General features: G+C 54.2%; 2 protein-coding genes across 3 annotated transcripts in view; one reads left to right on the forward strand and one right to left on the reverse strand.

Annotated features, from left to right (window-relative positions):
* Positions 1-6: 6 nt before the first annotated feature.
* Positions 7-5,445, forward strand: DLK2 (delta like non-canonical Notch ligand 2). 2 transcript variants are annotated; one of them, XM_017878161.1, is made up of 6 exons: positions 7-109; positions 632-763; positions 1,035-1,098; positions 2,376-2,506; positions 3,415-3,559; positions 4,523-5,445. In XM_017878161.1, the coding sequence occupies exons 2-6, from the start codon at positions 688-690 to the stop codon at positions 5,256-5,258; spliced, it is 1,152 nt and encodes a 383-aa protein (XP_017733650.1). In that variant the 5' UTR covers positions 7-109; positions 632-687; the 3' UTR covers positions 5,259-5,445. The 2 variants fall into 2 exon arrangements, with proteins under 2 accessions (XP_017733650.1, XP_017733651.1); XM_017878162.1 differs by lacking the exon at positions 7-109 and adding an exon at positions 213-304 and having other exon boundaries at positions 4,523-5,432.
* Positions 5,369-22,258, reverse strand: part of ABCC10 (ATP binding cassette subfamily C member 10) — a 23,751-nt gene continuing 6,861 nt past the window's right edge. Inside the window, 20 exon segments of the mRNA XM_017878160.1 lie at positions 5,369-5,870; positions 6,196-6,308; positions 6,515-6,612; positions 6,693-6,802; positions 6,804-6,836; positions 7,767-8,020; positions 8,296-8,456; positions 9,252-9,421; positions 9,759-10,102; positions 10,396-10,585; positions 10,771-10,921; positions 11,355-11,549; positions 11,698-11,775; positions 12,544-12,733; positions 14,074-14,172; positions 17,712-17,883; positions 18,493-18,572; positions 20,238-20,347; positions 20,580-20,736; positions 21,936-22,163. Coding sequence (XP_017733649.1) covers positions 5,708-5,870; positions 6,196-6,308; positions 6,515-6,612; positions 6,693-6,802; positions 6,804-6,836; positions 7,767-8,020; positions 8,296-8,456; positions 9,252-9,421; positions 9,759-10,102; positions 10,396-10,585; positions 10,771-10,921; positions 11,355-11,549; positions 11,698-11,775; positions 12,544-12,733; positions 14,074-14,172; positions 17,712-17,883; positions 18,493-18,572; positions 20,238-20,347; positions 20,580-20,736; positions 21,936-22,163 — 3,096 coding nt within the window. The 3' untranslated portion in view covers positions 5,369-5,707.

A 22,258-nucleotide genomic window follows, 5' to 3' on the forward strand; every position in this document is an offset into this window, starting at 1 on the left:
GCCCCGCGGCCAGCTAGGGGCGGCCCCGCGCTCCCCCACGGCCCCTCGGCGGCGCCCGTCGGATCCCGCCTCGCTCTGCGCCCCGGGGCTCGGCACCTCCCCGCCGGAGGTGAGGACCGAGGGGACAGGGCGCGCGGGGCTACGGGTGCGGTGGGGATTCCAGGCCCCGCGCTGCCGCCGAGCCCAGTGCGGCGGAGATAGGAAGGGGACTTGGGAGAGAGTGGTGGGGGGGCTGTCGGAGCTGTGGGGCGGAGACTGCTCGCTGCCGGGAACCGTCCCTCCCTCCGGCCCCCGTGTTCCCTCGGTACTCGAGGCCGCTCTTGGCGCTGTCCCCATCCCGCGGACCCCTCCGTCCTGACTGCGATCCCAGCCCCAGCCATTCCCGCGCCTGGCCTCGCTCCACGCTGGCCATCTTTCGCCTCCTTCTTTCAGACCTGGCTCCCGGGTTCCTGTCTTCGCTCTCCTCGCTCTCCTCGCCTGCTCAACCCTTCCCTGCCCCCACCCTCCCGCTACCCCCATCCCCTTTTTCTGTCCCGGCGCCCCTCTCCCTCGGCGGCTCCTGTCACTTGGAACCCGTATCCGTGCCGCTATCTCCGCGTCCGACCGCCTCCCAACCGGTGCCGTCCCACAGGTGTTCACGCGTCCGGCCGTCCATCCGTCCGTCCCCCCCTGGTGCCGGCGCTGACCATGCCCAGCGGCTGCCGCTGCCTGCATCTTGTGTGCCTGTTGTGCATTCTGGGGACTCCCGGTCAGCCTGTCCGAGGTGAGCGCGTCCACCGGGCTCCAGTCGCGGCCCTGTCCAGCCGTCCTCGCTTGCATGTTGACCTCTGCCGGCCGGAGACGGCACTGCAGTCGCTCTGACCCGCGAGGCAAGCAAGACCGAGGTTGCCTCTTTGGAATGGGATGGGTTTCTGTGTTATGTCCTGCCCTAGGGCTGAGTCCACTCAGTTACCGGAACCCCAGTCCTCTCCTGAGTCCCGCATCCCAGCGAGCTGTGCCCTGACTCAGACCCCTCCCACATCAATCTCTTGCAGCCGATGACTGCAGCTCCCACTGTGACCTGGCCCACGGCTGCTGTGCACCTGACGGCTCCTGCAGGTACCTGTCCTGAGCACGTGCCCCCAGACCCTTTGGTACCCATTTCCAAGCCCTTCACATGCACAACAGAGTGTCTAGGGGCTTCACACTCTACTCTTCATGCCTCATCACTCCTATGGCTGACTGGCCAGCCCCCCTTTCCCCTTTACCTCACCTTTCTTGCTTCTTCCAGTTTTTATTTCTCCACTTCTTTAATCTCCCAAATCTGATCCAGGGATTGTCTAAACCATTGCTCCTCAAGATACAGGGAGAGAGACCTAAAGCTTTAGAGAGCTTGGGGATTGGGTGCCATGAGGAAATGGAAAGATAAAGGAAAGAGAGAAAGGGAAATTGTTTAGCCTGGAAAAGAAATGCTGCAGGGAGAGTTGCTGGGGAGAAACACTTACAATGAAAGAGATCTTCGTTGATGAGTTTGAGTAGTTGACTCACTGGGGTGGAGGGTGGAGATTGGGCAAATTCTGTAGCAGGAGGAAAGTGGACATAAGGAAATGAGCTGATGGGGCAGGCAGTTCAATTGGCTGGGGGTCTTTGAAACTCTTCACCCCTGGAAGGCTTTTAAAATATGGGTCAAGCGTTTGCCCTGGAATCATGGTGGGAGGATAGTCTTGATGACTTTTTTGTTTGTTTTGTTTTGTTTTTGAGACGGAGCCTCACTTTGTTGCCCAGGCTGGAGTGCAGTGGTGCGATTGCAGCTCACTGCAGCCTCTGCCTCTTGCGTTCAAGTGATTCCCTTGCCTCAGCCTCCTCAATAATGGATTACAGATGCACACCACCATGCCCGGGTAATTTTTTGTATTTTTTTGTAGAGACGGGGTTTCACCCAGTTGGCCAGGCTAGTCTTGAACTCCTGACCTCAAGTGATCCACCCGCCTCGACCTCCCAAAGTGCTGGGATTACAGGCGTGAGCCACCGCGCCCGGCCCTGATGGCCTTTCAAGGTCATTCTTCTTTAAATGTTTGTGAGCACCTCAGACATGCCAGGTATAGACATCTTATTTCTTCCTCTACTCAACCCTGCAAGGTGTATACCCAATTTACAGATGAGAAGACTGAGGCTCGGGTTAAAATACAGAACCAGGGTTTGAGAGCTGGTGTCTGATGGTCTGATTCCATATATGTGTCCTATGACCTTGCACAGTCCTACACCTACCTGGGACAGGTCTGCTTTCCCTTAGGGGCTGTCATATGTCCTCTTGGTTTCTAGAAGCTCTGGTTCTGTCTCCTCCATTTCTTCACATCCACAACCCAGAACCCTGACCCTGTGTTTCTCCCCATCAGGTGTGACCCGGGCTGGGAGGGGCTGCACTGTGAGCGCTGTGTGAGGATGCCTGGCTGCCAGCATGGTACCTGCCACCAGCCATGGCAGTGCATCTGCCATAGTGGCTGGGCAGGCAAGTTCTGTGACAAAGGTAGGGGGGAGGAAGGGTAGTTGTTGGTTGGGAACCCCAAGTTTTTAGGGGAACAGCCATCAGTGTTTATTGAGTGCCTATTGTGTCCTTGTCAAATCCTCAAATACATGGTATTTTATCATTTTTTTAATCTTAGACTTTTTGTGTTGTCTGAATTGATCCTCAACATAACCCCATGGGGTAGGAAACGGAGCTGCTAAAAATTGTACTCATTTTACAGATGAGGAAACTAAGGCCTACAGAAGAGCTATAACCTGCTCAAAGTCAGGTTTGTTTTTTTGTTTGTTTTGTTTTGTGATGGAGTCTCACTCTGTCACCCAGGCTAGAGTGCAGTGGTGCGATCTCAGCTCACTGTAACCTCTGCCTCCCGAGTTCAAGCAATTCTCGTGCCTCAGCCTCCCAAGTAGCTGGGATTACAGGCACCCGCCACTTTGGCAAATTTTTGTATTTTTAGTAGAGATAACGGTTTCACCATGTTGGCCAGGCTGGTCTCGAACTCCTGACCTCAAGTGATCCATCTGCCTCAGCCTCCCAAAGTGCTGGAATTATAGGTGTGAGCCACTGCACCGGCCTAATGTTTGTATTTTTAGTAGAGATGGGGTTTTGCCACGTTGGCCAGGCTGGTCTCGAACTCCTGACCTCAAGCCATCTGCCTACCTTGGTCTTCCAAAAGTGCTGAGATTATAGACATGAGCCACTGCACCCAGCCCAAGGTCAGTTTGAGACAGACTGAGAGCCAGGGCCAGGAGCCTCCTGACTCCAAATTCAGTGTTGTTACCACACCAGCCTGGGCTGGGTTTGTAGTATAGCCACACCCACAGAACCTGAGGCCTGGAAGGCGTGGACAAGTCTGGTCTGGGGACCAGATGGGAGGGGTTATCCCAGAGCCTTTCCTGTCCCTTCTCCAGATGAACATATCTGTACCACGCAGTCCCCCTGCCAGAATGGAGGCCAGTGCATGTATGACGGGGGCGGTGAGTACCATTGTGTGTGCCTACCAGGCTTCCATGGGCGTGACTGCGAGCGCAAGGCTGGACCCTGTGAACAGGCAGGGTGAGTGCTGGGCCCTCGGGGTGAGTGGAAGGTTAGACCAGAACCTGGTGATGGGATGAGAAAAGAGGCAGGACTGTTGGGAGGGTAGGGGACTGAGGGTCAGACCACACAGGGACACTCAGATAAAACCCCTGCATGCCAAAGTGTTCCTAGTTCTGGGTTTCTCAACTCTTTTTTTGTACCTTCTGAGCCATTTCTTCAACAATCTATAGGAGCCAGAGAGGTAACAAACATGTGACTGCTCAGGTTGGGGAGGATGGGTGTGGGGAGGTTGAGGGGCCTGGGTCTCCCCTCATCCTCTCCTGAACATTGGCCTGTACCCTTCTGCGTCACAGTAGGGATGAGGAAACAGCCTGCAGGGCTGGACTTGTCCTCATTTCCACATCAGGCCCAGAAGCCTGCAAGGATAATAATAGCACACTTATCCTGAGCCTTGCCTTCCGGCTGGGCCCTGTGCTAACTGCTTGATATTGATTATTTCACTTAACCCTCACAATTAGGGAAGCTGGGTACTATTTTTATTCTCATTTTTAAAATGAGGTATTTGGCCGGGCGCGGTGGCTCACGCCCTGTAATCCCAGCACTTTGGGAGGCCGAGGCGGGCGGATTACGAGGTCAGGAGATCAAGACCATCCTGGCTAATACAGTGAAACCCCGTCTCTATTAGCCGGGCGTGGTGGCGGGCGCCTGTAGTCCCAGCTACTCAGGAGGCTGAGGCAGGAGAATGGCGTGAACCTGGGAGGTGGAGCTTGCAGTGAGCTGAGATTGCGCCACCACACTCCAGCCTGGGCGACATAGCGAGACTCTGTCTCAAAAATAAATAAATAAAAAATAAAACGAGGTATTTGAGGCTCGGAGAGTGTCGCCCAAGGTGACATGGTGAGCAGAGGTCAGGATACGGACCTGGGCTACCCTACAGGTGTTGTTAAGTTGCTTTCATGTCCTCTCCCACCCCTACTGCAGCTCCCCATGCCGCAATGGCGGGCAGTGCCAGGATGACCAGGGCTTTGCCCTCAACTTCACATGCCGCTGCTTGGTGGGCTTTGTGGGTGCCCGCTGTGAGGTGAACGTGGATGACTGCCTGATGCGGCCTTGTGCTAATGGTGCCACCTGCCTTGATGGCATAAACCGCTTCTCCTGCCTCTGTCCTGAGGGCTTTGCTGGACGCTTCTGCACCATCAACCTGGATGACTGTGCCAGCCGCCCATGCCAGAGAGGGGCCCGCTGTCGGGACCGTGTCCATGACTTCGACTGTCTCTGCCCCAGTGGCTATGGTGGCAAGACTTGTGAGCTTGTCTTACCTGTCCCACACCCCCCAACCACAGTGGACACCCCTCTAGGGCCCACCTCAGCTGTGGTGGTACCTGCCACGGGGCCAGCCCCCCACAGCGCAGGGGCTGGTCTGCTGCGGATCTCAGTGAAGGAGGTGGTGCGGAGGCAAGAGGCTGGGCTAGGTGAGCCTAGCTTGGTAGCCCTGGTGGTGTTTGGGGCCCTCACTGCTGCCCTGGTTCTGGCTACTGTGTTGCTGACCCTGAGGGCCTGGCGCCGGGGTGTCTGCCCCCCTGGACCCTGTTGTTACCCTGCCCCACACTATGCTCCAGCGTGCCAGGACCAGGAGTGTCAGGTTAGTATGCTGCCGGCAGGGCTCCCCCTGCCACCTGACTTGCCCCCTGAGCCTGGAAAGACCACAGCACTGTGATGGAGGTGGGGGCTTTCTGGCCCCCTTCCTCACCTCTTCCACCCGTCAGACTGGAGTGGTCCTTTCTCACCACCCTTCAGCTTGGGTATACACACAGAGGAGACCTCAGCCTCACACCAGAAATATTATTTTTTTAATACACAGAATGTAAGATGGGATTTTATCAAATAAAACTATGAAAATGCAAGTGGGCTCCTATGCCAGAAAAAACCACCTGGCGTTCCAGATGCAAGAGGGCCAGAGCAGAGGCCTGGTTCTGGGGAAGCCTCAGGATGCTCAGCCCACCAAGGAATGATTTCCAAAGAGTAACCCAGGGTGCCCTTTTCCCTTCTGGGGAAGTGTGGAGAGGTAGAGCCCCAGAGGAGAATGTAAACAAGCAGCCAGCACCTCTGTACAGGCCCAGCCTGGATCAGAGAGAGGGGAGAACCCTGCAGGGTGTGGGATTGAGATCAGCGACCTCCGAGTGAGGCGGAGACTCCCTGCTGGCTGCTCTGCAGTAGCTGCTGGAATAGCGAGTGGGGCTGGTTGCGCAGGGTGGCCGGGGAGTCCAGCTCTACCACTCTACCCGCTTGTAGCACCAGCACCCGGTCTGAGTTCAGAATCGTGTTGAGCCTGTGACGGGGAAGATGGTCAGTGTAAGGGATAAGGGACAAGGACCTAAGTGAGAACACTGACCTGCTTTCCCTCCTCTCTCCTCGGAACACCACAGGTCTGTCCCCATAGGCTTTAGCCCCTGGCTTGGTGCTGAGGAAGGGACTGCAAAGTCCCTCAGATAATGTGCTATAAAGGGCCCTAGGCAGTACCTGGAGAAGGAAGAGCTGAGATTTGAGGGGCAGGATCTCTAAGGCCCTGACCACTGGGGTCCCTGAAAGCAATGGAGGCTCTGGGTGCATGCTACCACAGTCCCTGATTAGGCTGTCACTGGGTGTTTGCACACCTATGGGCAATGGTCAGCACTGTCTTGTTGGCAAACCGTTTGCAGATGGTCTGCTGGAGCAGCTGGTCTGTCTTCTGGTCCACACTTGCTGTGGCCTCATCAATACACAGGATCTGGAATAAGGGAATGCGGTAGGCGACAACAAAGGAGAGGCTGTAGGGTGGGCTGGGCCTGGCCCAAGGAACAGCCCCTACCACACTTTCAGCTCTAAAAGGAAAATGAACTTGGTCCCCTAAAACCTCTCCGGACTCCACCTCCCCACCCCCTTGCCCCCTGCCTCCTTCCTGGCCCTCTCTATTGTCTCTTTCTCTCACCTTACCTTGGCATCTGTGAGGAGAGCCCTGGCCAGACACAACAGCTGCCTCTGCCCAAGAGATAAGCTCCGGCCCCCCTCACCCAGCTCACCATCCAGACCACCTGCAAGGAAAGCATCTTCACTGCAGGGCCCAGGCCCTCCCTGCCCCCTTCTTGCTCTAGGGTAAGGCTCCAGCACTCACCCATGGAGTTAATCACCTCACTCAGGTGGCAGTGCTCCAGGGCCTGCCACAAAGCCCTGTCCTTATGTAGGCCCCGGGGATCCAGGTTTTCTCGAACAGTCCCACTGAACAAAAGGGCTCCTGGGGATGATAGCCAGCTGGGATCTGGGGGACAATGACATGGAGTCCAGCGGTTGGAGATGTAGCCACTTCTGCTCCCAGCTCAGTTTCTGACTACAGGACTAGTACCTCCATGAAAGCCTGGGGATGAGACCTGAACATAACTCCACTCTGCTCCCCACCAAATGATCTGCTAGCAGCTGGGTACCTAGAACTGTGCCAATGCTATAAGCAATACCAAAGAAACCAGAGGCTGGACTCTGTCCTCAAGGAGGCTACATTTCACAGAGGTGTACACACACAAACCAGAGAAAACAAATGGGCTAAACTGTGTGGCACTGACTCCAGGGGCAGCAGTGGCTACGCAGGGAATGACCAGAGCGAATGAAAGGGCAGGTGACACTTCAAGGTTGGAGTGGGCCTATAATTGGGTCCTGAAGACATGGTGGAGCTATAAGGTAGGGCCACCACAGCTTAGAAGAGAAGGCAGAAGAGGCAGGCCTAGGGCTTTAGGATACAGCTTCCCTACCTTTTCCATGTCACTGTACTCACAGAAAATGATATTAGGTTGACCTGAGGGTAGAGAAGGGGTGTATACCCTCCAGTGGGGCCACCTGAAGCCAAGGGCAACTGGTTCAGGTCTCAAGCTGTCCGAAGCACTGCCTGCTGAGCCTGAGGGCTCAGGGGATCAGTATCTTGGGGCACAAGAGTGGAGGATGTGTGGTGGGAAGTACAAGATGCAGCTGGAAAGGTGGCCTGGGTCAGGGCAAGGACGACCTTGAGATCAGCAGCCATGAATCTGGACCTGGGCACTAGGAGTTCTCTGTCCTCGCCCGCTCATCCTGTCCTCCATTTCAGCCCCTTGATCAGCCCTAGTTGCCCTGAGTTTATATAAAGCCTTCCTAGCTGTGCCCTCCTCTAAGTGCTAGTAGTTCTGGTTCCCCCTTCCCCCTCCCAAGTCCATTTCCCCCAGACCTGAGCTGGGCCAGCTCCAGCTGGCTGATGTCCACGCCATCCAGCAGCACTCGCCCTGAACTGGGCTCTAGCAGCCGGAAGAGCACCAACAACAGGGAGGACTTGCCGGAGCCCGTGCGGCCCACGATGCCCAACTTCTCTCCAGGCTGCACGCAGAAGGTCACTCCATCCAGGGCATTCGGCAGCCCTGGCCGGTACACCAACACCACGTCCTGGAACTCCACGCCCCCCTGGGTCAGCCAGCCGGTGCCCAACTGGTGGGGTCCATGGGTGGGAGATAGAGGGGAAGAGGGAGATGGGGGAGATGAGGAGCAATGGTGAGGAGGGGAGAATAATGAGAAATGAACAGTGTGAGAGGAAAGGTGAGAGAATAAGAGATGGGGAAGAAAGGACATGGTGAAGAATTGTCATCATGAAAAGAGGTTATGGGAGCTGAGAAAGATGGGTGGGTAAAAATAAAGATATTGCGGGGGAGGCTGGGGCCTTCAGGGTTCCAGAGCTTTGGCCTGGGGTCGGGGTACAGGCCCACCTGCAGTGGCTGGCCCTGGGGTTCCTGGGGCAGGTCACAGGAGTACTCTTCCAGCCGCTCAACGCTTACCAGCATGGCCTCCGTCTGTGTGAAGCTGCTCACCAGGCCTGAGAGCAGGCCCGTCAGGGACAGGGCATAAGACAGCGACAGGCCCACCAGCCCTGGGGGAGAGGATAACAGCTGCTGGGAGAGCTTGGACACTGGGATGTGTATGGGAGACTCCCCAAGCTGTGGACTGCAGGCATTTAAAGGAAGCAACAGAGGCTGGGCGTGGTGGCTCACGCCTGTAAACCCAGCACTTTGGGAGGCCGAGGCGGGTGGATCACAAGGTAAGGAGTTTGAGACCAGCCTAGCCAACATGGTGAAACCCGTCTCTAGTAAAAATACAAAAATTAGCCAGGCGTGGTGCGCGCCTATAATCCCAGCTACTCAGGAGGCTGAGGCAGGAGAATTGCTTGAACCTGGGAGGAAGAGGAAGAGGTTGCAGTGGGCTGAGATTGTGCCACTGTACTCCAGCCTGGGCAACAGAGCGAGACTCCATCTCAAAAAAACAAAACAAAACAAAACAAAAAAGGAAGCAACAGAGAAGCAGGAGGGTGACAGGACCTAGCCTGGAGCACAGGAGGCTGGATGCAGGGCACAGGGTGGGCATGGAGAAGCTGGGAGGGATGGCATGTGGGAGACTGAAGCGGGCTGGGGCAGTGTGGTGGGGACAGGGTGAAAGCAGGAAAGGGACTGAGACCAGCAGCTCAGAAAACTCATTCTAGTCCCCGAGCCACCACCACCTGGGACTGTCACTCAACTCCAAATGGGGGTGATGATGATAATCATGATACACCCTCACAGGGAACCCTGGGTGGGAGGCAAAAATGTTGAGGGGACGGTGCAGGGAGAGATCTGGGAGAAGGGTGGACTAACTTGCGGGTGAGGTAGGGGTGAGGGGTCCTGGGTGGCACCTGGGTTAGCAAGGCCCTGCTGGTGCTGCACCAGGGCAATGCCTGCGATAGCGCTGACCACTGCTGCCCCCATGAGCTGTAGCCGAATGTCCAGCCACTGCATTGTGGCACTAGTGGCAAACTGGCACCTCTGGTTTAGCTCAAGGAGTCGCTGGTTCTCCTCCTCAAACCTAGGGAAGGCCAGATGGATGTGAGGCCAGCCACTCCACTGCTGCCCTGAGCCACCCAGCCTCAGGGCCTCCATAGGGAGGGCCCTCTTGAGCAGTTCCTTCTTGGGAGCTGATCTATATACCCACAGGCCCCCAGCAGGGCTGCAGATGCCCGTGTGCTCTTTCAAAGTGGGGGTCTGCTCTGCCTCCCTATCTCCTTCTTCTGTTGCTTTCTTCCTTCCCCACCCCTTGTCCCCAGGAGGGCTGAACCAACCATACCCTGCATATTCCTCTTCTCAGGGGTCTCTCTTTTCCTCTCCCCTCAACACCTCATCCCCCTGGGCTCTGGTTCACACACCTGTAGGTGGCCCCTGCGGCCCGGAGCACAGAGAGGCCAGCTAAGGTATCAGCCAGATGGGTATAGAGTGGAGACAGGGTGAGGCTGCCCAGGCGCCGCAGCTCCCGTGAGGAGGCCCTGTAGTGGCGCTGCACGTGATAGTAGATGATGCTCAAAGGCGGCAGCAGCAGCAGCAGCCAGGGCAGGCCAGAGCCCAGCACGGCCAGGAGCCCCAGCAGGCCTGCCGCATTGGCCAGGAGGATGTTGAGGATGAAGGGCAGGCTGTCATCCACACAGGCCACATCAGAGGAGAAGCGGTTTAGGATCCGGCCCGTGGGTGTGGCATTGAAGAAAGTCACTGGTGCCTGGGAGAAACCCGGAGAAGGACGCTGATTGGGCCAGGGCAGAGTCTGACAGAAAAGGGGTTGGTGGGCAGCCCTGGGGGAGGTGGGGTGGAGGGGAAGGCCCAAGATAGAGAATAGGGAAGGACTAAAATATCCCCAGAATTTGGGGGCAGAGAGGAGAGACTGGCAGAGCTTGAGGAAGAATATTCCAGGGCAGGAAAGACTGTCCCATCCCCAGTGGAGCCCGAGTATTGGGAGGACATTCCACAGGGCTAGGACTGCGCTCCCCTACCCCCGAGGTCCCAGCCTCTCACCATAAGGACTCGATGCAGCAGGCGTCGATGCAGGGTGGCAGCTGCTTCAAGGGTGCCTGCCGCAAAGAGCACTGCCCGGAGAAGGGTGCAGAGGGAGTTGACACCAGCAATGGTCGCATATACGGTGAGGTAGAAACGGATGTCTGAGGAGCCATTGGGGGCAGCTTTGGGCAGTGGGAACACTCGGGTGCTGGGTGGTGAGGAGGGGGCTTAGGTAATCAAAAGTAGGACCACTTGGGGGTCCTTTCTCCTCCCCCATGCCATCTCTCCCACCCTCCAGAAGCCACAGCATCTGGAATACCGGCCCCAACCCTCACTCCCTGCCTGGCAACCACTCTGAGAGCACCAGGCCTACCCCCAGCCCCAGCCACTCACTAGAGGTTTCCGGGGGAAAAGAGGAGCAGTTGCGGAGAGAAGAGCCCCGTAGAAGCTGGGCTGGTGGAGGCTTGCGCCTCTTGGGAGCTATTCTCAGCCTTCAGCTGAGAGATCCAGTGAGAGAGCCACCAGTCAGCAGCGTTCCGCGTGGCTGGGTGGGGATAGGAAGGAAAAAGCTGTAAGAGGCTCCTCTCCCTCGTTCATTCTATTCCAATGCCCCCTTTTTCTGCCCTTGCCTCTGGTTCCTGCCCATCTCCATCCCCCTGGCCTGGCCTTCCCACCCTGCCACTACCCCAATCCTCCCTAGTGTGGGCTTCTCTCATAGGCCGGTCACCCTTCAGCTCTGGGGAGAACAGGATCTCAGACTTGTAGAATGGGAGCTAACCTGGGGGGCAGAATGGAAGCCAGCTATAGAGCACATGCCTCTGGCTCCTGGGCATCTCTCAGAAAGAGAAGTATGGCTTTTGTCCCAGCTGTGACCCATGCTTGGTGAGTCTCTGGGCCTTATAATGATTAGTGCAAGGTAATGGGCACCTGGACAGCATAGCCGTTATGGTGTAAGAGACTCCCAGGCACACTCTCACCTTGCATGAGGAGCAGAGAGAAGAGGATGGCTAAGGCCAAGCCCTGGCCCACAGCCTTCCAGTAAGCTTGGTACACGTGCAAGGCCACGGCGCCCTCCTTCTTGCTTTCTTCCTGCAGCAGGCCACCAGATGTGCTCTGCTCCTCCTCCAGCCCCTCCTTTGTTTTCTCTGGGTTTTGTACTGACTGGGCTGTGGCTGTGAGAATCAGGGGTCATGGAGGAATTAAGCTTGCAGGGTGCCAGTTGAAAACTCAGTATTTCAGAGGAGCAAGCAGCCTTTGTAGAAAAAGCTCTACAGTGTGGCAGTGAAAAGCAAGCTCTTTTCTCCCACTGGGGAGCCATACCTGAGTCAGACTTTTGTCCATTCTCAGCCCAGGCTTTGGGGACAGGTTGTACCAGTGGCAGAATCTCAGAGGGAGGTCCTGGCGGGTAGAAGGGGAGATTAGGAGGGGGCTGTTCTGAGTCTATACTATGCCTTTCTCAGTGCGTGTCCAGATCCCACCACCCATCCTCTTAGGTCTCCCTCTCTAAGCCACCCTAGCAGGATACCCCTAGACCTCAAGCAGGACTCTTAGGCTTCCCTCTCTAACCCATCCTGCTCTGGATATCCCTAGACCTCGAGCAGGACTCAAGTCCATCCTTGTAAACCTCGATTCCGACCAGCAGAGAGGGACGCATGTCCATCCCCGGGAGGACAGCCAGAACTATGCCTGCCACTCTGTCCAGGGTTACTTCTCATTACTGCAGAGCTTTTTCTCATGCTTCACTCAATTCCTAATATCTGGTGGGAGATTCATTTCCTCCTATTTCTCTCCCAGTGAACTTGCAGGTGGTCACGTCCCTCTGCATAAAAATTTTTCAGAGTTTAAAATTTTGTTTTACAAAAGACCATTCTAAACCTGACTCCTTTCTCTTTGAAGATATGAGACTGTTCTCAGAGACCCTGGGCCACTAAGTTCCCAAGAGTATCCAGTCACAAAGCCCATGAGTCCCAAATACACTGGCATTTCACCAACATGCTCCTTTTCCCTCCTGTTCTCCCAGTTCCTCACACCAGTTCTGTGAAGGCAGGAAGCAGCAATGACTGGCTCAGGCCACACACATGCAGCAGGTGGCAGAGTCTGTACTTCACAATCCCCTGCCATACCTGGGCAGACACCTCCCTCACGCGCGGTTCCTGCCCCCATTACCAGCCCGGATGAGGCGCCCAGCCTCCATTAGCAGCACCACATCAGCCCTTTCCAGGTACTCGGTGCGGTGGGTGCAGAGCAGCCGTGTGCTGTGGCTTAGCACGCCCAGGATGCACCTGTGCAGCAGGTGGTTGGCCACATCTGCATCCACAGCGGCCAGAGGGTCATCGAGGAGATAGAGCTCCTTTTCCTAGAGAGACGTGAGGGTACTGTGGGCACCAGGACCCAAAGGCTCTCCTGGGAAGATCTCAAAGTGGTCAGAGAAGACAGTTGAGATAAACTCTGGGGGCTACCCCTACACTAGCAGAGAAAGAGGTGAGACCTGAGGGTGGACATCCCTTCAGGCAAGAAAGAACAGCACCCCCAGGGCCAGCACTCAGCTTTCCTAGCTCCCAGGCCCTCAGCCCACATAACGCTTTTTTTTTTTTTAAAGACACAGTCACCGGGTGCGGTGGCTCAAGCCTGTAATCCCAGCACTTTGGGAGGCTGAGATGGGTGGATCACAAGGTCAGGAGATCGAGACCATCCTGGCTAACACGGTGAAACCCCGTCTCTACTAACAAATACAAAAAACTAGCTGGGCAAGGTGGCGGGCATCTGTATGTAATCCCAGCTACTTGGGAGGCTGAGGCAGGAGAATGGTAATGGTGTAAACCTGGGAAACAAAGCTAGCGGAGCTTGCAGTGAGGCTGAAAGATCCGGCCACTGCACTCCAGCCTGGGGCAACAGAGCAAGATCCTCACGTCTCAAAAAAAAAAAAAAAAAAAAAAAAGACACAGTCTTGCTCTGTTGCCCAGGCTGGAGTGCAGTGGCATGAACACCACTTACTGCAGCCTCAACTTCCCAGGCTCAAGTGATCCTTCCCACCTCAACCTCCTGAGTAGCTGGGACTACAGGTGCACACTATCAAGCCCAACTAAATTTTTTGGAGATAGGGTTTCATTCTTGTCACTCAGGCTGGAATGCAATGGTGTGATCTTGGCTCACTGCAACCTCTGCCTCCCAGGTTCAAGCAATTATCTTACCTCAGCCTCCCGAGTAGCTGGAATTACAGGCATGCACCACTATGCCCAGCTAATTTTTGTATGTTTTTCAGTAGAGATGGGGTTTCACCATGTTGGCCAGGCTGGTCTCGAACTTCTGACCTCAAGTGATTCACCTTCCTTGGCTTCCCCAAGTGCTAGGATTACACCAACTAACTTTAAAATTATTTTTTGTAGAGACAGGGTTTTGCCACATTACCCAGGCAGGTCTTGAACTCCTGGGCTCAAGCAATCCTCCTGCCTTGGCCTCCCAAAGTGCTGGGATTATGACCTAAGCCACCATGCTCAGCCTACAAGTACTTTTTAAAGGGCCTTGAACTCTGCCTTAAATCTGTAAAGAGGGATGGGATGGCCAATACCTCAGGAACATGTAACGGAGGAGGGAAGGAACCAGATGCTAAGGAAAATATTCCTATCTTCCTAACTCAGCCACGCTCCCAAGGCTCCCCCCACCTCCCTGCCACTATAACCTCCATCTTTAACTGACCTGGTAGACAGCACGAGCAAGGGCAATCCGGGCACGCTGTCCCCCGCTAAGGGTCACACCCTTCTCCCCCACCTCTGTCTGGTCTCCAGCAGGCAGGATCTGATGGAACAAGTTCCCCAGTGGGTCAAGGAGCCCCCCTTCCTTCTGGCCCACTTCCTATCCCTTTGCAGGAAAGAGATAGTGGGAGTCAAGAGAAGTAGGGAGCTTGAGGAGAGTAGACTTAAATTTGGGGTGAGCTAGTCAGAGGAGACAAGACATACTTCCAATAACGTCGAGCATTTATCGAGCACTTACTATGTGCCTAGCACTTGACAGGCATTCTCTCATTCAAGCCCCATGATAATCTTATGAAGATGGTATCATGGTATCATTTCCTTTTCTCACATGCAACCAAAGCTCAGACAGATTAACTAGCTGGCTCACAGCTAGTACGGGGCAGGACATGAGTTCAGATTCTTCTTTTTTTTTTTTGAGATGGAGTCTCACTCTGTCGCCCAGGCTGGAGGGCAATGGCACAATCTCTGCTCACTGCAAGCCTGCCTCCTGGGTTCACGCCATTTTCCTGCCTCAGCCTCCCGAGTGGCTGGGACTATAGGCACCCACCACCACGCCCAGCTAATTTTTTATATTTGTAGTAGAGACGGGGTTTCACCATGTTAGTCAGGATGGTCTCAAACTCCTGGCCTCGTGATCTGCCCACATCGGCCTCCCAAAGTGCTGGGATTACAAGCGTGAGCCACTGTGCCCGGCCACGAGTTCAGATTCTTTTTTTTTTTTTTGAGACGGAGTCTCGCTCTGTCGCCCAGGCTGGAGTGCAGTGGCCGGATCTCAGCTCACTGCAAGCTCCGCCTCCTAGGTTTACGCCATTCTCCTGCCTCAGCCTCCCGAGTAGCTGGGACTACAGGGGCCCGCCACCTCACCCAGCTAGTTTTCGTATTTTCAGTAGAGACACAGTTTCACCGTGTTAGCCAGGATGGTCTCGATCTCCTGACCTTGTGATCCTCCCGTCTCGGCCTCCCAAAGTGCTGGGATTATAGGCTTGAGCCACCGCGCCCGGCCTCAGATTCTTAACCATTTTGTTCCGTTTACTACCTTTTTTTTTTTTTTTAAGATGGAGTCTGGCTCTGTCGCCAGGCTGGAGTGCAGTGGCACAATCTCAGCTCACTGCAACCTCTGCCTCCTGGGTTCAAGCAATTCTTTTGCCTCAGCCTCTCGAGTAGCTGGGACTATAGGCATGTGCCACCATGCCCAGTTACTTTTTGTATTTTTAGTAGAGAGGGGTTTCACCATGTTGGCCAGGATGGTGTCGATCTCCTGACCTCACGATCTGCCCACCTTGGCCTCCCAAAGTGCTGCAATTACAGGCATGAGCCACTGCACTTGGCCTACTACCCTGTCTTTTTAACAGGCAAGGTAGTAAGATATCTTGGGCAGATTTTATGTAAAAGCTTTTATAGGTTTTTACTTTTTTTTTTTTTGTGAGACAGAGTCTTGCTCTGTTGCCCAGGCTGAAGTGCAGTGGCATGATCTCAGCTCACTGCAACCTCTACCTCTTGGGTTCAAGCGATTCTCCTGCCTCAGCCTCCAGAGTAGCTAGGACTACAGGTGTGAGCTGCCACACCCGCTGCAATCTCCGCCTCCTGGGTTCAAGCTGATTCTCCTGCCTCAGCCTCCCAAGTAGCTGGGTTTACAGGTGCCCACCACCACGCCCAGCTATTTTTTGTATTTTTAGTAGAGATGGGGTTTCACCATGTTGGCTAGGCTGGTCTCGAACTCCTGACCTCGTGATCTACCCACATCGGCCTCCCAAAGTGCTGGGATTAGAGGCGTGAGCCACCACTGTAAGCCTGGCTGCCCTGGGTGGTATTGAACTCCTGACCTCAAGCGATCTACCCACCTTGGCCTCCCAAAATGCTAGGATTATGGGCATGAGCCACCACGCCTGGCCGATCATTCATTGCTACATCAAGCTTTCCCAAGTCTGCTAGGTCCTAGGTACTGTTGTAGGCACTAAGGAAAGAGATGAACAACAAAGCTTTTAGCTCAGGGACTCACCATGTAGTGGATCACAGGTGTTTCCTCTGCATGAGGAAGGGAATTCCTTTGCTTAGTAGACCATTCCTGAGGCCACAAGAAGGCTTGGAGGTAGTACATTCCTTCTCTAAAAACCTACGAAAGCTGGGCCGGGCATGGTGGCTCAGGCCTGTAATCCCAGCACTTTGGGAGGCCGAGGCTGGCAGATCACTGGAGCCCAAGAGTTTGAGACCAGCCTGGGCAACATGGTGAGACCCCGTCTCTACTAAAAATACAAAAATTAGGCGGGCGTGGTGGCTGACACCTGTAGTCCCGGCTACTCAGGAGGCTGAGGCAGAAGAATCGCTGGAACCCGAGAGGCAGAGGTTGCAGTGAGCCAAGATCATTCCACTGCACTCCACTCTGTGCAACAGAGCAAGACTCTGTCTCACACACACACAAAAGTAAAAACTTATAAAAGCGTTTACATCAAATCTGCCCAAGATACCTTACTACCTTGCCTGTTAAAAAGACAGGGTAGTAGGCCAGGCATGGTGGCTCACACCTGTAATCCCAGCACTTTGGGAGGCCGAGGTGGGCGGATCACAAGGTCAGGAGATTGAGACCATCCTGGCCAACATGGTGAAACCCTATCTCTACTAGAAATACAAAAATTAGCTGGGCGTGGTGGCATGCGGCTGTAGTCCTAGCTACTCGAGAGGCTGAGGCAGGAGAATTGCTTGAATCCAGGAGGCGGAGGTTGCAGTGAGCCGAGATTGTGCCACTGCGCTCCAGCCTGGCAACAGAGTGAGACTCCATCTCAACAAAACAAAACAAAACAAAACAAAGCAAAACAAAAATTAGCTGGGTGTGGTGGCTCACTCCTGTAGTCCCAGCCACTTGAGGGGCTGAGGTGGGAGGATCGTTTGAGCCCAGGAGGCAGAGGCTGCAGTGAGCCAAGATGGCGCCTCTGCATTCCAGTCTGGGGGACAGAAAAAAGACCTTATCTCAAAAAAAATAAATAAATAAATAGGAATTAAAAGAATGACAGCTGGATACAGGATGCCCCATGGTCAAGGTTAAAGGTGCTCCTTTTCAGGGACATTCTACATTAACCTGGGTAGGGTAGTGGTGGTGACATTCTTGAAGGGGACAGCGGGATTGGGTGGGAAGTCAGGGGAGAAATCTGGAATCTCTTCTCCTATACATGCAGTACTCTGGATTGGGGGCAAGGGGAAATCTAATAGGCTTGGCAGGTTTCCCTAGGGTAACCTGCAACCAAATGAGACCTTGACTCTTCCAAGCCTTCCCGGTGGGAAGTGGGTATGGAGAAGGGGACAAGGAGCCCGGCTGTGCAGAGCTAAGCCTGACAGGTGGAACCCTCCCTACCTCCAGAGGCCTTAGAGCTCTTCCCACTGCTGTGGAGAACACATAGTCACTACCCTACTGGGCCCTATGGGAAGGGGCAGCTGGACACTCGGGGAGGACCACAGTCCAACGGCCATTCCTAGATGAGTGATGCCTGAGTAGAAGCAATCCCTTTCCGGAAAAGCAAAGCTCTGGTTTGAGGTGTCAGCGACATTGGAAAAGCAGGCAGCTAAGAGGTTTCAAGGCCAGGCACTCACACTGAGATCATCATCGAGGGCGCAGGCTTCTAGCACCTCCTTGTACAGCTGTGCATCAAATGTCTTCCCAAAGAGGATGTTGTCTCGGATGGTGGCAAACTGGATCCAGGGTTCCTGGGTGGCCAGGCCAAAGCCCTTGGACAGCCCCCACACCGCCACGCGCCCACGCAGCCTGCAGAGAGCCAGGCCAGCAATATGGGGACCAGCTCTCCGCTGGGTCCCTCCATGCCCAGCCCTTGCCTCCTAGAAACCTCCCCAGGCTGCTGTCTTCCACACAGGGTCCCTCTTCATATCACATGACTGAGCTGGCAGCTCCTGAGGTCACAGGGTCCTAACGAAGCCCATTCTGGGTGGTGAAGGGAAGAAATTGCTCTTTGGCTACAGCCAAGCAGCTGTTGTTATTTACGTGTGCTCAGGAGCTCAGAAGAGTGTATGGCCACCACATTGTACTTGTTCTCATCTGAAAGCAAGGTCCTCCCTCAAACCTATGCTCCTCTCTGGATCCCTCCCCTGCACAGTCACATTTCTGAAAGAATAGCTGACACTAGATGTTTCCATTCCTTTGCTCACTATTATAGCATTTAAAACACTCTGGTGTAATGATTACAATGATTCATTTTCTTAGCCACCTCCTTCTTTCCAGATTGAAAACTCTCCCAATAAAGGGACCATGCATTGCTCTTCTTAGTACCCGACCCCCAAAAGGGGTCCAACACATAGCAGGGGGTCAGTGTTTGCTAAAGGACAAATTGAGGACAGGGGTGCATAAGAGGTTCGTTACCTGTGGAGCTCTCCAGCGATGGCAGCCAGCAGGGAGCTCTTCCCACAGCCCACCTTCCCCACGATGCCCACCAGCATACCCTGCAAGGAAGCCACACAAGTGCCTGCTATTGGCAGGGGATGGGACAGAGGGGGCAGTGGTCTCCCTCCTGACCCTCTGGGCTGCCAATCCTCCCACTGAGGCTTCTCTTTTCTTCTTTCTTTCGTGTGTAGGGAAAGAATTCTCCACTTCACAGGCTGACCTGTTGGCTCTAGAGAAGTAGGGTGCTTTTTTTCTCCACTCAGAGTGGCTATCAGTTTCACTGTCTATGTGAAGGGCCTCTGAAGGGGAACAGCATGCCAGAGAGAATGGGAGGAAACTACCCAAGAACTTCCAACGTAAGCTCTAAGACAGGCATCCCAGAATGGGAGAGGGAAGGGTAGAACTCCAGGCTTTAGGGCCTGGATGGTGGGTTGGCTAAGTCGACCTGTGGCTAGATTTCCCCTATCTCAGGGGGAAAAAGCAGTGCTTTGCATAGATCCCTATTTCTGTGGGCTTATAGTTTAAATTTTCTGTTTCCTTTTTTTTTTTTTTTTGTCATAACATATGGAGCGATCTCCCTGCTCCAAAAAAAAAAAAAAGTCCTAGTTCCTTCTCTAGAAGGGACTGGGCTCTCAGAAGCTCTATCTGCCTGTGATGCCCCAAATCTGCCAGCCAGGATTGACCCATCTACAAGTGACCACTTCTGAGGCCTTTCCCTGGGAATTTGGGACCAGGACCCAGAGACAGCTTCTCCCTGTTGGCTGTAATCTGTAAACTTGAGCATTCTCTGTAGTCAAATCTTCTGCTCAATGGAGGGTGTGTCCACAGAGAGAAGAGGACCAGGCAAATACAGGGAGAGAGGCACACAGAAGCAGAGAGCTCTGCGAGTTGAGGCCTGGTTCTGGGCTGTTTCTAAGATCCAGCTGCGTTCCTGCCTTTGGATTCTGCAACGTATCTCTATATCCTTATTATACATTCTTGTTTGCTTAAGCTAGCTGCAGTGCATTTCTGTAACTTATATCCAAAAAAGCCCCAACTAACACGTTAGCAAAATTCCTTTGTACAAATCCAGCCTTGTCTTGCCTGAACTAAGAGGAAAAACAAAACACACAGCCCAAGCCAGAAACGTGAGCCAAATGTGGTGGAGGCAATTCAGCCACCACCAGAGAATGCCGGGTTGAGCTGTGGGGCACAGGGTTGGACAAAGGTCAGGAGAGAGTGAAAACTCAGGACAGGAGGTGAACAGGAGTTGGCTTATTGCCAGGAATGCCCCCATTTTAAGTTCTTTGTATGCTGTAGCATGAGCCACAGGGTGTGACTGCTTTTCACCAGCCTAAACAGAGGATCCCCATTTGCAAAATATTTCTTGGAAGTACTTGCTGGGCCTCTCCCCCAGATCCCCAATCTGGGGGAGATGTTAGTTAAGCCCCGGGGCCTATTCTGAACGCTGCAGCTTCTGAGGGACATGGAGAGACAAACACACCTATTGGTCTGGACTGGATGGATACAAGCTGCCTAAAGACCAGAGGGAGGTGCAACTATTCTGAGATTCAGATGTGAGGTGTCATCTCCTCATGGATGAGAACCTGCTCACCAAATGCCTCTCCCTTCTGCAGCAATTAGAGCTGCAGAGCCATCAGCTATGATTGGCTCGGTCATTGCTTCTCTGACATGAGTTCCTCTCGTTAGTCTGAGGACTCTCCCAGGGCGTCTGTACAACAAACCTTTTTCACTTCGAGATGACCAATGAAGGTCTCCTGGCTGGTTCCAAGTGGGTCCCAGGAGAACAAGGCTCCATGCAGCTCCAATACTGTAGATGGTTCTGCGGGGGGATCTGAACACAGAAGCCACTTGATTTAGGCTCCTAAACTACTACAATTTGCTTGGGGAGGGTAAATCATGTAATTGTCTTGCCAGCCGCATATCTACCTGCCCAGAGCTAACGGAGTCTGAGTTTTGGATTCCGCTCTCTCTAACCCCTCTTGGTGACATCTATGTGCAGCACCCAAGTGGCTCCACTCCCCTTCTCACCCTGTGCCAGGTTCTGCCCACTAGCTTCCCATTACCTGGGCTGTAGTAGGCCTGGGGGTTGTGGTTTGGGAGGTCGAGGAAAAGCTGGATCCGGTCCAAGGACACTTTGGCCTCCAGGAGGCCATTGATCACCCAAGGGAAGTTGTTGAGAGGAAGAATGAGCATTTGCACCAGTGCCAGGGCCGTGAACACCTGAGTGAGGTGGGAGGAGGGTGAAGCCCCAGGAGTTATCTAAGGGCCTCTTTTTTTTTTTTTTGAGACGGAGTCTTGCTCTGTCGCCTGGGCTGGAGTGCAGTGGCCGGATCTCAGCTCACTGCAAGCTCCGCTTCCCGGGTTTAGGCCATTCTTCTGCCTCAGCCTCCTGAGTAGCTGGGACTACAGGCGCCCGCCACCTCACCCGGCTAGCTTTTTGTATTTTTTAGTAGAGACGGGGTTTCACCGTGTTAGCCAGGATGGTCTCGATCTCCTGACATCATGATCCACCTGTCTTGGCCTCCCAAAGTGCTGGGATTACAGGCTTGAGCCACCGCGCCCGGCCCTAAGGGCCTGTTTCTAAGGGAAGCCCTGTGGACAGGTCTGTGGAGGAGAGAACTGGGCAACGACACAACTGAAGGGCTGGCTGGCCAATCCTGGGATCAGATGTGGCAGAGTGGTCACCTAAAGAATCCTAGAAATTTCAATGTTCCTCAAGGGATACAGGTTGCATTTTTTTTTTTTCTTGACAGCTCTTGCTCTGTCACCTAAGCTGGAATGTAGTGGCATAATCTTGGCTCGCTGCAACCTCCACCTCCAGGGTTCAAGTGATTCTCCTGCCCCAGCCTCCTGAGTAGCTGGCATCACAGGCATGCATCACCACACCTGGTTGATTTTTATATTTTTAGTAGAGACAAGCTTTCACCATGTTGATCAGGCTGGTCTCGAACTCCTGACCTCAGGTGATCCAACCACCTTGGCCTCCCAAATTGCTGGAATTACAAGTGTGAGCCACCATGCCTGGCCAAGGTTGCATCTTTTTAACTAGGCAGGCCTAGCTCATTTTGAGACTTTTTTAGAATTTCCAAGTAGCAACATCCCCTGGCCTTGGCTAGACGCAGGACTGGATCAAAGATTTTTTTCCTAAGGCCATTAGAACGAGTATAAAGAGACCTAACCCCAAGCCTGGAACTGACTAGAAGTTGGAGTGAAAGGTAGGAGAGGAAGGAAAGAAATCTTTCACAGAGGGGAAGGTTATATATCCAAGGCCCCCACAAAAAGGTTCCTTCAGTTTTCCCTTGGTTGAGAGGCAGTCAGGGATCCCTCCCTCCTTCTCAGCCAGCACCGAGGGCCCGAGCCTACATTTCCACTTCACCGAAGTCTCCTTGATGCTGGTCCCCTTCCTTCCTGGTCCTCACCTTGGTGGCAGTGAGCTGGTGCCCCATGAGGACATAGGTGATGAAGATGACGATGGAGATGACAACTGGTAGGGCAGCCCACAGGTATACACAGGCCGCATCCAGGTATTTGATGACCCGGAGTCGCCCCAGCTCTCGAGCCCGGCAGGCCTCTACTCGGGCCCCCAGTGCCTGCTCCCACCCGCAGAGCTTGATGACCCGAATGCCACTCAGCAGCTCTGTCACAAGCTAGGGAAAGGAGACAAGGGAGAGGCGTGAAGTGGAGGCACTGCTCATGTGTCTTCTCCGCCAAGCCTTCCCCAGGCTCCTAGCAGAATGTTCAG

This window comes from Rhinopithecus bieti, unplaced genomic scaffold (assembly GCF_001698545.2).
Source record: "Rhinopithecus bieti isolate Rb0 unplaced genomic scaffold, ASM169854v2 scaffold_9981, whole genome shotgun sequence".
NCBI classification, from domain to species: Eukaryota; Metazoa; Chordata; class Mammalia; order Primates; family Cercopithecidae; genus Rhinopithecus; species Rhinopithecus bieti.